The sequence below is a fragment of the Hirundo rustica genome, chromosome Z, assembly GCF_015227805.2.
Source record: "Hirundo rustica isolate bHirRus1 chromosome Z, bHirRus1.pri.v3, whole genome shotgun sequence".
NCBI lineage: Eukaryota > Metazoa > Chordata > Aves > Passeriformes > Hirundinidae > Hirundo > Hirundo rustica.
In genome coordinates, this window is record NC_053488.1 from 73,417,650 (window position 1) to 73,434,399 (window position 16,750).

Genomic DNA, 16,750 nt, shown 5'->3' on the forward strand with positions numbered 1-16,750 from the left:
AAAATCTGAAGAGAGAATTTTGGGTAGGTGAGTGGAGTTGTGTGCTCTATTGGCTGTGCTATTTATGGTAAAGTTTTTGCTTCTCAGTGGGGAGAAACTGTGTATAGGCAAACCTGAAGCAGAGCATGGTCAAGATATTTTCTTGCATAAACTATTTACATATTTACATTATTTGGGGGGATGTGTAGAGAAAAGATGGAAGCACTCCTTTGCCATGATAATTCTACCTTTATATTGTACTCCTTAAAATGGTTTTATTGTTAACTGACAATCAGAAGTTTGATTTCTGTGTTCCTTTTGAGTTATCTGGCAATCTCATTCTTGTTCTTTGTCCAGTTGTGGTACTGGACACAAAACAATCCCTTAAATTTCATCTTTAAGCTTTTCCACTATACATACCACAGACCATCCAATTGCAAGGTGCTTTCTATTACATTGAGTCATCTGATATGAACATCTATCTGTGGTTCTTGCCCTTAGTGCCTCATTCACATTTGCCCATGACGTTTACCCTATGGAGTGAAATTCACACATGCATAGTGTGGGTGTACCATGAATGCACACTGTATCTCCACTACCTAATGTTATTCCAGATAATGTCCTCTGCTAAGGGTTCTCAAGGATGAGATGTTTTGGGAGAGATGGCAAAACTTGTTGAAGAAAATAGGGATTATATTATTAGCCATGGCCTACCTTATGGCAAGTCACAGAAAGCAGTAACACCACAGTGGCCTCTAGTGGGTTGTGTGGTCACTTGTATTCCAAGTCTTGGACAGGCCTGTTGAGCTGGTTTTTCAAGAGGAAGTTGTATTAAGGCCAGAAAGGGGTGGTGGCTGTTAAGGATGTGTTGTTTTAAACCCTTGCAGGCTGCACACAGCATGGGACCTGCCTATTGGAAAGTGCTGACTTAGCAGGTGGAACTTACTTGTGTGTTTGTGAACAGCATTGTGAATATAAATAGTGAGAGGTGTTCACTATTTGGCTAATATGGGGTATCCCTGTTAATCATCTAGAAAGGCTGGTGAAATGCAGTATTCAAAGTGTGTAGGAGCATCACAGAGCAGGCTGGGGTTGGGAGGTTTTGCTTAAATGATAATCAGCTTAGAAAACAGGGTCCTAAATTGAAGACAAGTTTCTAATATATGGTAATGAAAAAGACAAGACTTAATTTTTCAGGGGACATCTGTGAGGCTAGGGACTTTATAATTATTGTTGCATAGAGTGTGAGCTTGATAATGCTTCTTTGTGGAGCAGTTTGTCATTGTAAAGATGTGGAAGAAAATTGAATAAATTTGGAAATACATTGTCAAGGTCTGAGGAGGACTGTTGAAGAGAGAGAGATTAATCTAAATTATACAGTTAAATCTCAGTTAAGAATATGGGGAAAGTGAGATAAATGTAAATGTATGTTTTGAATGATATAAATGTCAAACAGATTTTTTTGCTTGTACATGGTAATATAAGCAGACAGCACTGAGGGGAAAGCTCAGTGCGGTATGTATCCTAAAAGACGTTGCTAACGAAAAAAGTGCAAAAGCACTGATTTCTAGAAGGAATAAAGGAAGTACTGTCTCTGGAGACAGTTACCAGGCTAAGTAGAAGATTCCAGGGAAGAAATCTTGTCCTGATTTTGTTTAGGATAGGGCCTTTTAAATTGTAACTTTCATGAATTGTGTCATTGGAGAGCTCTTAGAACATGGTGTGTTTGGACAGAAACAACCCTTCTGTAATGATGCCTACTGAATTAGTTAGTGTATTTATAATTTGCAAGACTGTTCCTGTTTTTGTCTTATTTATTTTATCTTATTGTTTAGTAAGAACATTGCCTTGCTATGTTTGCTTGAGCTGCATGGGAGGGGGTTGCTGAGTTACAACTTTTGCTGCATTTGATTTCACTTTTCCCCACCCTGCAGCTGATCATTAGGTTACTGTAAGAAAACTTATGTCACAGCTTTTTTCTTTCTTTTGATCAGTCAGTTTTGCGGGATTTAATTTGAAGGTTTGTGATAAGGGTTTGGCTGGGGTTGGTTTTTTTTGTTTTGTTGCTTTGGTTTTTTTAACATTCTAGGCCAAACCCACTATCAACTATTCCTGCACTGAAGTAGTATGCAAAGAATTGTAATACTCATTTCAGGAATGCATGCTACTGAATTAATTAAGGTTGAAAATTACAGACAATTCCAGAACAGAACTTTTATCACCTTTGCTCTGCACTAGTAGTTGAGATAGATATGTCCTGGAGTTGAGTGAAATAAATAAATTAATTAATGTTAATACCAAGTAGTGGAAATATGAAAAAGCTACTCACTAGCAGAGAAAAATTAAAGATAGGTCTTGTATGGTGTGTTGATATCTACTATCATTCCAATGCCAATGCAGTAAAATCTTTAGTGGGATGTTATGTAGGCTTATCGTAGACAAAGAATGTGCATTGTCAAAAGGAGATGATGTAGGGTTTCTTTTATAGCACTCTAAAGACTATAAATTATGAAGATTTTTCTTGATCTTGTTTCTGAATATGTCATGTATAAAGATTAGGTTAAAAACTTTTAAATTAATTCAGATTAAAGCTCTCAAAAGTAAAAATCAGCTCAGTATTTCTTTGAAACTTAGGTTTTAATATGAAAGTGAATCTCTGTTTTTTCTAACCTGGTGTAATCTAATTGCAGTTGATGAGTAAAGAGTCTCCAGTCTCTGTTGGAAATGATGCTTACGTTGACCTTGATCGGCAGGTATCTAAGACTAGATATTTCTTTTCTTTCAATCATAGCATGTCAGTGGCCATATTAAGAATAACTCTCTCTTTTTTAAAATTTCTTTAATATTAAAGGGTATTGTGGAAAAGTAAAATAAGAAGTGAAAAATTAAATTTCTGTATTTCAGGTCCTTTAGCTTTATAAATTGAGTTTGCTCCTATTGTGTATTTAAAGGATATAGAAAAGTTAGTTTGAAAAACCAGTCTAGCTATATGACATAAAGCAATTTGCAGATTGGTACAAATCTTAAGGCATGGAGAAAGAAAGAAAGAAAGATAAAAAACCTATACTGTTTGAATAAATGTTTTTTCTGAGTTCCTACTTCCAGTTAAAAAAAACCCCAAACTGCTTCTATAGGAATCCTGGAAGTGCTGCAAAATATAAGAGAAGTTTTCAAATACAATCCTTCTGGGCCTTATATATTTAAAAAATATACAAACCAATTTTTTTTTTTTTTTTAACTAGCTTATCCTCATGCTAACACTGTCCTACTTCCTCAGGTTTTTTTTTTTTCTAATTGAGAAGAAGAATAGTACAGTGTTGTTCACTATATTCATCTATTATGCTTTCTCTGCAGAAATATGTAAATTCTTGCAGATGAAATTAATTCTTTGTATGTAGAGAGGTCCATAAAATAAACATGAAAATGCAAGATATGATGATGCTGTTTGAGAAAGTCCATTTAAACCTCATCATATATAATAGCACATATATATCTGTATCTATACATGTAACATGCATGTACCTATTTTATCAGACCAGTTTTTTTGCAGCTATATTTTCTATGTCATCTTAACTGCATTCATTTGCAAACCAGTGAGACACATATCTTTAAATATTAAGCCTTTGAAGGGGAGTATTGAAATATTTCCCAGTGAATATAAAGGTTCAGTGCCCTTTTTTAGAAGGGTAGACTTCTCTGTCATGTATTAGTTTTATTCCTGTTGTGCACTAGAAGTAGCATCCAGTGACTAGACGGAATTTATCCTATTTGTCCATTCCCTGTATTCCACCTTCCAGTCCCTTATGTATTTCAAACGTAGATTGAAAATTGAACTTAGACACTCTTTGTGTCTGTAAAGAAAAGTGGTATTGACAGCTTTTTTCAATGCAGAGATTTGGTGAGTTGTTCAGACCAAATTTCTCCTGGAGTTTTAAAAACAATTTATAGAGTAGATGTGGATAATTCTAATGTAAGAGCAAATACTGCTTTTAGGTACATTTACTTTTTACTGATACACAAACTAAACAGTATGTACATCTGCTTCTTTTTTTTGTTATATAAGCAGAATTTCTCAGTTTTTAAAAAATTTAATATATTACCTGAATGTAAAAGTATTAAAAAATTTTAAAATTTACCTAAATGTAGAAATAATTATACCTAAATGTAAAAATAATTTTACAGATATAGAGTTCAAAATATTTTTAAATGGATCACATAGAGTGATGACAATGTAAACATTTGTTGTTTGTGGTAGCTGAAGAAAACTACTGAAGAATTAAATGAAGCACTTGCAACAAAAGAAGAAATTGCCCAGCGATGTCATGAATTAGATATGCAGGTAAGTTTCCTATAGAGTCCATATCAATTCTGACATCCTGGAGAAAAGATTTGTTAATTTTCAGGTAGCTGAAAATAAGTACTAGCATATCAAAACATGATTTTTAGAAGGGGGGTAAAAATGACAATAGTTATTTTGTTTGCATTTGTATTAGCAGAATGAGTATCATTGTTTTCTTATCTTGTTGCCATGTTGCCAGTATTATGATTCAGAGTAGCAAAACATCTTTTCATTCATATAGGAAGGGTTTGAGCTGTGTGGTAGAACTTTTGCCACAGAGAACTAATACAAGTTCTGCTGCTGTAACAGTTCCAGTTAGCAGTTAAATCCCAGTCAGAAGTTGCTATAGACCATTAAACGTGTATGGGTTTAGACTAAGTCTTACTGTAAGTAAATCAGTAACTCATCTGGGAGACAATTGAGGAATGTGAAGGGGGAGCCCTGAAAAGCATTGCTATGGCAACCTTACTTTAAAATATTAATTCAGGTTTCTTGTTGTTCAGTTGGAATTGATAAAGCTGATCTTTGTTTGTCATGATGAATATGTGAACCCATGTTTCAAGTCTTGGAGCGCTTTGGGTTCTTTGCACTACTACCTGTTTTCACAGTGTTAGTGAAAACTGAGCCATCTTTGGGACTGTATTCTTGTTTCAGGCCTGCTTGCAGATGGCCTTTACTGTGGAGAGCTAGTTTTATTTGCTTGTATGAGAAGTATGCAGATTTTATTATGTGAAGTTACCTTCTGTCATAAGAGACTTTTTCTTTAAGTGCTTGTGTGAAATACATAAAAAAATAATTATGTTTCCTGAGTGGTAATTCTGCCCCTAATGTTGCATCTATTGCATCAAATCACAATTGAATACCTTCTAAATGATACAATGTGTTCTTGTGATATGTGATTAGTGAAGCCTGCATATTTCTGTTGGCTCTGTTGATACTTCATAATCATGAAAAAAATACTGCTCTCTGTACCTGGGTAGGTTAATTATTCCTACTCATACTTTTATTACAACAGGTTGCAGCCCTTCAAGAGGAGAAGAGCAGCCTGCTTGCTGAGAACCAGATTTTGATGGAACGTTTAAATCAATCTGATTCTATTGAAGATCCCAACAGTCCTGCAGGTCGTAGACACCTGCAGCTGCAGACACAACTAGAACAACTCCAAGAGGAAACATTCAGGTAGAAAAGCTACACTTGGTTAGGTTGGTTGTTGGTTGCTGGCAGTAGAGGTGACTTAGATACTTCCGGTCCTGCTGCAAATGTGAATTAGTATAATGAATGGTATATAACCAGTAGTACAGTTTTCAAAGTGATGTATACATTATAATTTCACTCTTTACAAGATCCAACATTAAAAAAACCCCCCTCAGTTTCTTAATTCTGAAGTACTTTACATGTCACTCTACTGTGAGTTACTTTGAATTGTGGGCAATCATTTCACCCATGTTTTGCAAAGTCAGTGAGAATGAAAAGTAGCATGCTTTTGTTTATGCAAATTATTCTGATTGTATTTTTAAGGTCTGGTAATTCCTACAAGAAAGTTTGCTACAGGCTGTACTGCTGGTGGCATTATATATCTAGCAAAATATGTTCTTCTCTGAATTTGAAAACAAATTTCAGAGATGATGAAAGATGGAGATTATCCATGTATGAGTTCTGGACTTTGTTTACATTTCCCCAATACATGAAAATACAGTTCCTCTTTAAACATCCATCCTTGACTGCTGGTTTCAGGCTGTGTAAGCCTTTTCTGCTAAAGAAAGCTGGTTCACTTCACCATAACTTTTCATTCTCTTTACCATACTTTACCTCTCTTTTGTGAATGAAATTATGATATTTCTTTCTTTACCCTTCCAGTTTTTCTTTTGCTGTCTTTTTCTCTTTGCCTTTTTCCAGTTCTTACAATATATGCCCTGTTACTTTCCTTTTTTTGCCATTTTTCAAATTCCTCTTGCTAAGCCTCCTTTCCTGCTTATTCTGACATATTATCTCCCATCAATTCCTTGAAAAACATTCCATGCTTCTCTTTCGCAACTAGTGCCTGGATTTCTTTTTATATTTCTACCATGTAAAGGAATAAAATAATGATGACGTCCTCTTTTATCTCTTCTGATTCATCACCATGCTCTGCAGCGATTCTGATACCACTGAGATCTGGTATCAATAACTGTTCAAACAGATTTTGTCCCCATATTCAATATCTGCATTGTCTGTTACTGTAGTTTCAGGTTTTGAAGGTCATTCTAAAAGCTATTTTCATATGTGAGACTCATTCCTGGTCTTCTTTACCTCCTTCTCCTGTCTTCATGTTATGTGGCTTCTAATGGCAATTTGTATGTGTTGCTTCCAGTTCTACCTGACCAAGCAGGACATATATACAGCTTAACTGACGCCTAGTGCAGTACACCACTTTTCCTCCTAGTCTTGTCTCTTTGTCCTTTGACTGTTCTAATCTGTCATGATCCAAGTCTTCATTGTTTCTGGTTTGGATGACAAAGATTTTCTTATGTCTCCATTCTTATAGATTGTTTTTGGACTCCTTGACTTTTTTTTTTTTTTTCCCTCCTGATGCCCTTACCTCCTGTCCTGGATTGCTTTTGTTTTAATTCAGAGCAAAGTCACAGTAGGACTTTCTGTGCTGGGTTGTGTCCTCTTCCATTCATTCAAAACACTTTGAAAGTTTTTATTACTTGCTGCCTTTGGTCACTGCCACGTTAATAGAGCTTTGCCTGTGCACGGGGTATGCAAGCAGCTCAGAACTCAGAGTTCTATACTTGCTAACTGGGTAGCTGGGTTCTCCAGATGTACTGGGCATGCTCAGGTTCTTTATGAATAAATAAATAAATAAAGCCACTTCAGTATCAGGTCTATGGCATTTATAACATCAAACAATCAGGTGAGTATTGTTGGAGGTGGATAAGTTGGACAGCTGAACATAATCTTAGAATAAAGATGTCATGTTCGAACTCCGCACGTCTGAAGATGAAAAAAGATGAGAATTGCTCCTTAAGCTTTCCTTGTGAAAAGCTACTCTTATAGAAGGAAACCTCAGGTGTTGTCTTTATGAGAACCTATGTTACCTTGTGCATTTTCAGATAGAAAGACTGATATTAAATTGGGAGCATGGTAAGTCAATCTGGTTTTACATTTCAAGTGAGCACATTGGGTTGTTGTTTTCCTTCACTACAGCAAGGAAACCATTTTGTGTGTTCTTAGAGGGGGTGATGATGAGGAGAAGTAACTGTGACTCAGGATGAGATATTATTTCCTGGGTTGTTTTCACTCCTACAGATTAGAAGCTGCCAAAGATGACTATCGAATACGCTGTGAAGAACTAGAAAAGGAAATCGCGGAATTGAGACAACAAACTGAGGAGCTTACTACACTGGCAGAGGAGGCTCAGTCTTTGAAGGATGAGATAGATGTACTCAGGTAAATTTTGTTCCATTTTGTTCCATTCTTTTTTAACTACTCCCTTTAAGTCTATGTAATTTATGTACTTAATCTACATTATCTTTTGTTTAATAATTTAATATCAAACACTTTCAATGCCAAGATTTTTTGGATCCTCCAGTTTAGATACAGAGACCAACACACAATTCTGCTTGAGTAAAATAGTTGCTTATGTTGTATGTAATCAATAACAATTAGTAAATTTAGTAATTCTGTGCCAGTTTATGGTTATAACAGGGCGCTCACTGGTCTCTTTGATTATGCAGTATTCCCCTTCATCATGTCTCGGGCACCCGATCTCATCAGAAAACTAGGCTGTTTCCTTTCCTGGGTTTGCATTGTTTGGACTTCGGGTGGTGTTTTTGGTAGATCATGTAATATTAATATGAACAATGTCTGTTGCAGCTCTCATTTCCACTGGATTTTAGTAATAAAAGTTGTCATGATTTGATGACACTAGGGGTTTATAAGGTGGGACAGCCACTTTTACTATGGAGCATATTCCTTCAGAATTAGCATCTATTGCCATGGGTTATTCAGAACAGTTGCCCATTCTGTCCAGTAAGGCTTATTTGATAACTGCTGTTCCTGATGCACCAGCAGCCTTCTGCCGAAGCTCTCTGTCTTTATCCTTTCTGTCATTAATATAAGGATTGAACCCGTTAGGCTGCATAAACTGTGGGTGGCATGGGTTCAAAGAGCATTTCCTTGTTCAAAGGAAGAGGCCCTGCACCTCACTGAGGATAAAACAGAATTGGCTTGCCTCAGTGTCCCGTAAACCAATCCATTAATACAGTGAGGAATTCCCTTGATTTCACAGAAGATTGAGTCTGTAAATTGGTTGATTCTAAAATGAAACTTGGAACAGTAATAGTAGCAGAGATCGTTGGGGGAGGTGAGGCCCATTGTAATCTTGGCAGTGCAGCAGATGGATTGATAAAAGCTGAAGCCTGGTGTTTCTTTTTTCCTTTTTAAAATTTTATTCCCGGTTATCATTAAAATTAATTGAACATCAGAAACTTCTGTTCTTTACCCTTGAAAAATTTAGGACAGAAGATAATTTAAAATTGAAAGGAAATGGGTGGGAGTGAAATTGTTTTAGCTATTATTTTAAGATTGGAAGCAGATAAGAAGGTTGTGTAAGGAAGAGGGATATGGTCTAAAAGAACCTTCAGCTGCTCTTAGAGTTGACAAATAGTTACGGGAAGGAAACAGACAATTTAAAAGTGAAAACATTGGTAATAGGAGGGTATGATTGCTTTATTATTCTCCCCATGATGTCTCAGAATGTCTTCTGCAATTAAGAAAAAGTGAGGAAGCATTTTAAATTGTTAGTTCTGTTAGTTTTCAGAGTTCAAATTTGATACAAATCTGTCCCTTCAGGCATTCTTCTGATAAAGTAGCCAAGTTAGAAAGCCAGGTGGAGTCATACAAAAAGAAATTGGAAGACCTGGGTGATTTGCGGCGGCAAGTGAAGCTTTTAGAAGAGAAGAATACAATGTACATGCAAAATACCGTGAGCCTGGAGGAAGAACTAAGGAAGGCCAACGCAGCACGCAGTCAGCTGGAAACATACAAGAGACAGGTGAGGACAGGCATCATTAGTGCAGTAGTATTCTGTATTGTTCAGCACTTCCTCTTCATAACATGGCTAATACCTCAAAATAAAGCTATTAAAAAACAACTCCTGTTTAGAGGACTTCCATGTTTTGCAAGTGCTTGCTACCTTTGTCCTCCTTTCCTGCAATTCTTATTATTACTGCAAGTTTGCTACTTTGTCAAGAAGCAGTATTTCTTGCAGTTAAAATCTCAACAAATGTTAAGTGACTTTTTTTTTTTTCTAAAATGATTCCAAATTCATATTAAGTAGTGGGGCATGAGTTAGAGGCTGTCCTTTCAGGAAAAGTATCCACTTTCCACTTACAATTCACCAGCAATGAGGAACACACCACAGCTGAGGTAAGTTGTTCCTGTGGTTTAAATAACCCCTTTTTTTAAGGTTCTGGGTTGTCTGGTACATCTGAATTTTTCCACTTAAGAAGAGAGAGGCACACATGTCATCCTTGTTGTCTATATGCACCTAGTGGAATACAAAACGTGTCACCAGCACACTCTGAGGGGTGAAAAGCATCTGTTTATCCTCCTGCTTATCCAGGTGCCATGTTTCTGTAAAGGTAAAAGATTTGCTTAATCTTGTTTCTGCTTCTATACTACAGGGACACAATATCATTCTGGTATTCTTGTTACAGAGCTAGACAGAGCATGCTTTATGGAAGAGTAATTGGTCTGGTCAAGTGATCACAGCACAGGGGTCCCTGTATGTCAGTTTATTGTAGAATGAAGTATAGAAACAAGCACTAACAATATTGAAAGCCCAGGAGCAATATGTCTCCCTAAGACTTGTTAGATTTTTTTTCCCCACGCTTGGCCATCTCAGTGTTTAAAACAACTATGTTCAAGCCTATGTGGGCTAATTTTAAGCACGGCCAAATTTTATTATCAGAAAAAAAGAACTTGGATAAGAAAAACTGTCCAAGAGGGCAAAGGGAAAAGTAAATGTAGAAAGGAATGACCTTCCACATGAGTAGTATTAAGTTTACTAGCAACCTAATATTTCACTCCGTTAAACAGCTGAGCATGTGATTTGTTGTGTAACCTCAACATCTGCATTTGATTCTTCTTATTTCACCAGCCAAAAGGATTTTTAGAAGGCTCAATCCCATCATTTGTGCTGCTAAAGTAATCCTTTTCTTCATTATTCCCTCTGTTTTATGGGTAGGATTTCCTGTATGGGGAGCTGTTGTTTGGTACAAAACTGCTTATTGGCTGGGACTGGAATAAGCATCAAGTGTCCTGTGGCAGAAGTGTTTTCTTCACCTAACTATGGCGTCTCAAAATGAGCACTGTGTTTGTCTTCAGTGTCTGTAGGACTGGACTCCTTTTGAGACCTGCCTGTGACTCATAAGCCACTAAATTATTTTTCAATCCTAAATTGTGGTATCAGAAGTAATCCAGATATTAGGCTTATGATGTTACATCACTTCTGAGTACTAGTGTGCTCCTGTAATGGAATATGTCTTGTTTGGTGTTTGAATGATCCAACCCCATTCATGTGGATGCCATTAGAGAGTTATTTCTTTGGCTTAGAATCATTGTGCTATGCAGATAAAAGTGATTGATTCAAATTCCTAAAGTAATCTGCAAGGAAATTTCATCTTCACTGCACAGAGTAGTCTCTGTGAGGTGAGGTTGAGTGGTGATGTTTTGTTTTCACTCTTTTGAGAGCAAGAACAAGCCTTTTCTAATGAACTTTATTTTGGCATAAAGAATTGAAATGTGAAGACTGCAGGATAATTTTTGTAATTTTAATTCAGCCCCTTTGTGCATGTGCATTCTGATACATAGTTAACAGTATGTTTTGCTTTTTTTTTTGCAAGATTCCTGCTTTACTCATTCCACATACAGATAATGCTTAGTAAATGTGGTGGCAGTTCATTTTTTTTTTAAACTTCTGCATTACCATGGAACTGTATGTTTCTCTATACACTCACAAGTCCTAATTCAAGACAAATTTATTTCCTGCAGTGTTTTTCAACATACCATTGCCTTAGCATGATTGATTACAAACATGAATGTATTTGTTTCCATTTAAGGTGAAAATACTCATACTTTGCAAGTGATGACACTGTCACTGGTGAAGGCCAGCAATTAAACGTGCAGTTATAGCCCCAGTGATAGATGTCACATCTGAAAAATGAAATATTTTCATATCTAACATGTTCATTTATTTAATCTCAGAAAATGCAGGCCTGTCTTGATTTTGCATCATTTAATTTAAGAACAACAGCAGCGAAGTCCTTCTCTAAGACTTAAGACCATGCATATTTCAGGCCTTCTAATTATTTTGCTGTAGTTGTACACATTGAAAATAAAAGGCCATTAGAACCACTGGGGAATCTTGATGTAGATATGGCTACTGCTTTAATCACTTCCTTTGTAGTCTAAAAGCCATGAAAAATCCTTCTTGTAAATTGCTTCAGAAGAACCTGTAGGTCTTAAGCTGAGTCTTCATTCAGCTTTTGTATTTGCAGGTCAGTCTTTATTTAGCTTATTTGCTTCCGTACTCTCTGCATTATGAGATTTTACTGGCTCTGGGAATGAATCTTTGCTGGTAAAGGCTGAAAGTTTTGGAAAGGAAAGACTTCAGTGACTTACCTTCTGTTGTGCTCAACTTTCACATTTCTGCTCACTTAATTTTACAAGCTCTTTACTGATCTGTGCATTTGGCAGTTATTCTCACTGAAATAAAACTGGAGCCTGTGGCTGAATCTTTATGTTAGTGTATTAGAAACTATTAGGGCATCTCAGGTTAGGGTATGTTACCTGGCTGAATGAACTAGTAGTTGAATTCTGAGTGAGGCTTATGAAGTAAAGTTAACAAAAGGTGTAGATAATTGGATTTCTTCAGAGTATTTTCTTTTTACTAGGCTTTTCAGAATGCACAAAGATTTTTCTGCTGTTCCTAAGCTTTTTGATCCCTAGAACTACATAGCTTTTTTTTCTGTAAACCTTGCTTGAGCTTTAATTCTTGTTTTAGATGCACTGAAAATACTTCACATTTTTCTATCTTTGCTTGCACTAAGACCTAATATTTGAATGGTTTTTATTTTGCTGAAACACGGAACAACTGATGAAAGAAGTTTTTAGTATATTCTGTAACTATTTCACTTGTTTTACGACATGACTTGTGGTGCATTGTAATTGGCTACTTTGTCTTGTGTATTCTGTTTTAACATTTGCAGACACATTATTGATTCTTGTTCTCACAGGCAGTTGAACTACAAAACAGGTTATCTGAAGAATCCAAGAAAGCTGATAAATTAGATTATGAATGCAAACGACTGAAAGAAAAAGTAGACAGCCTCCAAAAAGAAAAAGATGTAAGTGCCAAGGTGTTATTTTTTCATTAGTAACAATAGCAACTTTGTATCCTTTATAACAGAGCTATGGTATAAGTAGCCATCTTTTAAAATCAGGAAGTGTTTTTTCCTCTAAAATTTTCTAATGTTTGTATACAAGATACTTTTTGAAACTAAGAATTGTACAGCATGGAATGAAGTGACTGTACAAAAACAAATGCAACACATTTTTAAGAGGAAAAGCCTTCATATTGGGCATCTGAAGTAGTTTGCTGACCAGTTACCATGCGAAAGTTAATAAATACCCATGGTAATTATTACGTATTCTGAAAAGCTATTTGCAGCAGGGTTTCTGCAGTATCATCCTAGAACTAAATTCCTGTTGGTTTTTTTTTTTCGTAAGGCATTATTTGAGGTGCCATCAGCCTGCTTCTCTTTGAGTAGTCATCACTAGTGTAGCAAGAGGCTTAGTAGTTATATATAGTTGTATAGTAGTTGCATTCGGGGCTATCGCACCTTTTATGACAGCTCCTTGTTGACTCATCTTGTACTGCCAATGTGGAACACACAGAATAGATACCAATCTATCCCCTTCCTCTTGTGTCATTTGCTGCTAGTGATTCTGCAATTAATTGCTCTATCTTTCTTGCTGAGACTGATCCTTCAGAATTCTCTTACGCACTGTCATTTCTCAACAGTTAATTTCATTGTATCTGGAGGTGCCGCAAACTACCTAAAATCAAAGTCAGCAGTTGAAGCTAGCAGTTTCTTAGGCATTTTATAATTTAATTATAAGTCTTGATCCAAATGTCAGAAACTCTGTAGGCTTTTTCCTCAATAGTAATTTTTCATGTCCCATTATTTCCAAGATTTCCAAGCCCAGTACTCAAATATCATTAGAACTGAACGTTTTCAGTTACTTTACATTCATAGGCCATTGACTGTCATTTTTTATTAAATTTTCAAGCTCTGGTGGACACTGGACCTTCATATCACTTCCATCTGCCCTTCCAATCAGGCTGGAATGCTCATAATAACTGTATTGGTATTGTGCTTTGGCTTTCTTGTTTGCTTTTTATTTTTAAATTGGGGTTTTTTTCCAATTCTTTTATGTTGAACAATGGTGAAGTTGTTTCTATGGCTTATCCATGGCTCAGTGGACCATTTCATCTTGCACAAAGGATCTGAATTGTAGGCCATTGTCATATAGTTTTCTGTTTTACCCCCTGGCAAATAGCTTTTTTTTTTTTGAGCTGGATGTTGTTTTTAAGTACATTCTTTTGAATGGATATGCACGTGTGAGAAGTAAATTACAGCTGGAAGTCCCTCATCATGTGAGTTTAGTGATTCACTGTCTGTACTACCTACTCTTTCTGTTCTCTGTTGTCAATATGTATTGGTAAAGTAACTCACCACAGGTCACAAACTACCACAAAGGTAGTGGTGTCTTGTCAGTTATATTTTGGAAATAGTTACTGAAATTGATTTTATCCTTTTCCTTATGTTCTGGCAAAGCATGGTGGCGTTTGATATCTTCATTAAAGTAGCTTGGAATTTTACCTCTGTAGTGTGTTTTAAGTACTAAGATAATTATTAAGCTGCTTGTACCAGTGAAGCCCTAGAGCTTTTTCTAGTACTAAAATATTCTGGTATTTGGCAGTCAACTGTTAGTAAAATGAAATGCTATCAGCCAACACAAGTCCATACCTACACAGAGGCAAGGTCTGTCCTGGACCATTTAGTAATACCAGTAAACATGTCTGATTTTGGAACAAACTACAACTTGGATAATTACATAGTAGCAAATTTCTTTCCTTTTTTTTTGGACTCTTGGCAACCTGGACAAAAACTTGGTGCTATCTGTAGATTCTCCTTTTTTTGCCGGAAGGGTACTTGTGCCAAATTGAAAGAGTATTTGCCTGATGCTATTGAATAGTACGTCTCTCTGGATCCCAAGGGGGTCCAGTCCTATTCTTCAGTTCTATTTGGACTGAGTCTCAAGCAACTAGTTTCTTTCGTAGAAAGATGCTGGTGAATGACAAGGCCAGCTGACACACAGGAAGAAAGTGATATGGAAATGCTGCTCACACTTTCACTGGTGAAAGACAAACTAAGTAAAAGCAATTTGTTATATTCATTCTGTACTTACCTGCTCGTTATTTCACTCCTGGCTGGATCCTGGATTCGTGGTGAGGGAAAAAATCAGTCAGTCTCTTAACTGACTTCTATTTCCCTTGGAATCAGCCAATGAAAGGAAAAGGGAAACAGCGGTGGCCTCAGTGGATACTTTTTACTAGCTGGTACCAGAACTTTGTGTCACTGATACCTTGATTTTGTAAGCTTATACCCCTGCTATTTTTAGTCCACTAAGATTAGCAACCCTTCTCCCATAAAAACCCCAAACCACTGTTCCTGTGGAATATATAATACTTAGATTTAGTCTGTTATGAATTAGTCTCACATACTTTAATTCGAAAGTAATTTCTAGAGTTGCTTTAAATTATTTTTAAAATTTTGAAAGCTGTTAGAGATGGATTTGTACTGCCAAGACTGATACTCATTCTCTTTCCAATTACTCAGAGATTAAGAACAGAAAGGGATTCTTTGAAAGAAACTATTGAAGAACTTAGATGTGTACAAGCTCAGGAGGGTCAACTCACCACTACAGGTAAAAGACAAATCAAGAGATTAAATGTCTCTTTTCTAAAGTGTACAGGAGTTTTCTGTAGAATATTGAATGTTCTTTTGTTTAGCACAGAGTAAATTTAAGCTCCTATAAAATCAACAGTGAAAAACTTCAACTATTCATAGCTTCATAAGCAAGCAAAAGCTTTGTTATTTCAGTCAATTAGAAATTCTAGTCTCCTCTCCAGTGGGATACTTTTATAATATATATCTGATTTCTATATTTTCTACATGGTTTTCTTTAGAGAGATATTTTTTCAGGGTGTTTCCTGTGTTATAGTTCATTTGTATGTGTAATCTTGTGTACATTTTTAGTTCTTAGATAAGATAATGAGCAGGAAATAAACTGCAACATCATTTCTTCAGAATGGATAAAATCAGATGTAATGGTTCACCAAATGAAATAGTGCTTGTCCGTTAGTCTTGCTGTAGCCTGACTTTGAGTTGTTTTACGTTGTCTGGCAGTAGTCTAAAACTTCTAGAATAATGTCTACTTCTTGTTGTGTAAAAAAGTAAGTGGTGTGCTTTTCCTTACTCAGGATTGATGCCTCTGGGAAGACAAGAGCCTTCAGACAGTTTAGCAGCAGAAATCATTACTCCTGAAATAAAGTAAGTGTCTTGGTTTTGAAAGACAGCTGTCTGCCAGGGTAAGCTGGAGCTTCCCTTGGAATGGAGAATGTAAACCCTCTTCCCTCCAAATTATTATAATTTTGCGATTAGGGGCTTTCAGGCAAAGATATGGGAATAGGAGTAACAGTTCTTTACTAGGAATCTTAAAAACAAAACAAAAAATATATACAAATGTAGTAGTACGAAAAAAAAAAACCAAGGAAGAAAACAAAAAGACTGGAAAAAGCCCTGACAGAGTGAGGGATACGACCTGGCACCCTGTTGGTCAGGGTGTTGGAAGCAGTCCAAATAAGTCCTCCTGGAGTAACAGATGTGCTTCTGTGGAGTAGAGATGATCCTGTAGAAAGTCCAGTGGTGATGAGTTGGGTCCAGTCTTCCTCTGGGAATCCAGTGGAAAAACCAGATTCCTTGTGTCCTTCAGTCCCAGTTTTTATCCAGCTAGGAACAGCTGGGTCCTCACCCACTGTGTGGAGCATCTCACAATGGGATGATGGAATGTGTCATATCATTGGTGGGCCCTAATGGCCCATTATCAGAAGATGCCCCCCTGGAGGATGGAGGGGTGGTGAAAAAGATAAGGAACCCCACCTGGATTTAATGGCTGGGCTATTATCAGAAGATATCTGCCCCCCTCCCCCCTGGAGTCACAAGAGATAAGAAAAATATATCTCCCCAACAGCTTTCAGCAGATGAAATAAATACACATTTTTTTAGGTTATATAAGCCAAGACAGTAAGCTAATGCA

The 16,750-nt window shown here is 36.5% G+C and overlaps 1 protein-coding gene across 4 annotated transcripts in view; it reads left to right on the top strand.

Annotated features, from left to right (window-relative positions):
• HOOK3 (hook microtubule tethering protein 3) overlaps positions 1 to 16,750 on the top strand; it is an 86,153-nt gene that overhangs the window by 41,042 nt on the left and 28,361 nt on the right. For all 4 annotated transcript variants that reach the window (XM_040090267.2, XM_040090270.2, XM_040090268.1 and 1 more), the window contains exons 7-14: positions 2,670 to 2,732; positions 4,235 to 4,318; positions 5,334 to 5,497; positions 7,610 to 7,750; positions 9,155 to 9,356; positions 12,601 to 12,711; positions 15,271 to 15,358; positions 15,915 to 15,984. In XM_040090267.2, coding sequence (XP_039946201.1) covers positions 2,670 to 2,732; positions 4,235 to 4,318; positions 5,334 to 5,497; positions 7,610 to 7,750; positions 9,155 to 9,356; positions 12,601 to 12,711; positions 15,271 to 15,358; positions 15,915 to 15,984 — 923 coding nt within the window. The remainder of the gene's footprint in view (positions 1 to 2,669; positions 2,733 to 4,234; positions 4,319 to 5,333; positions 5,498 to 7,609; positions 7,751 to 9,154; positions 9,357 to 12,600; positions 12,712 to 15,270; positions 15,359 to 15,914; positions 15,985 to 16,750) is intronic.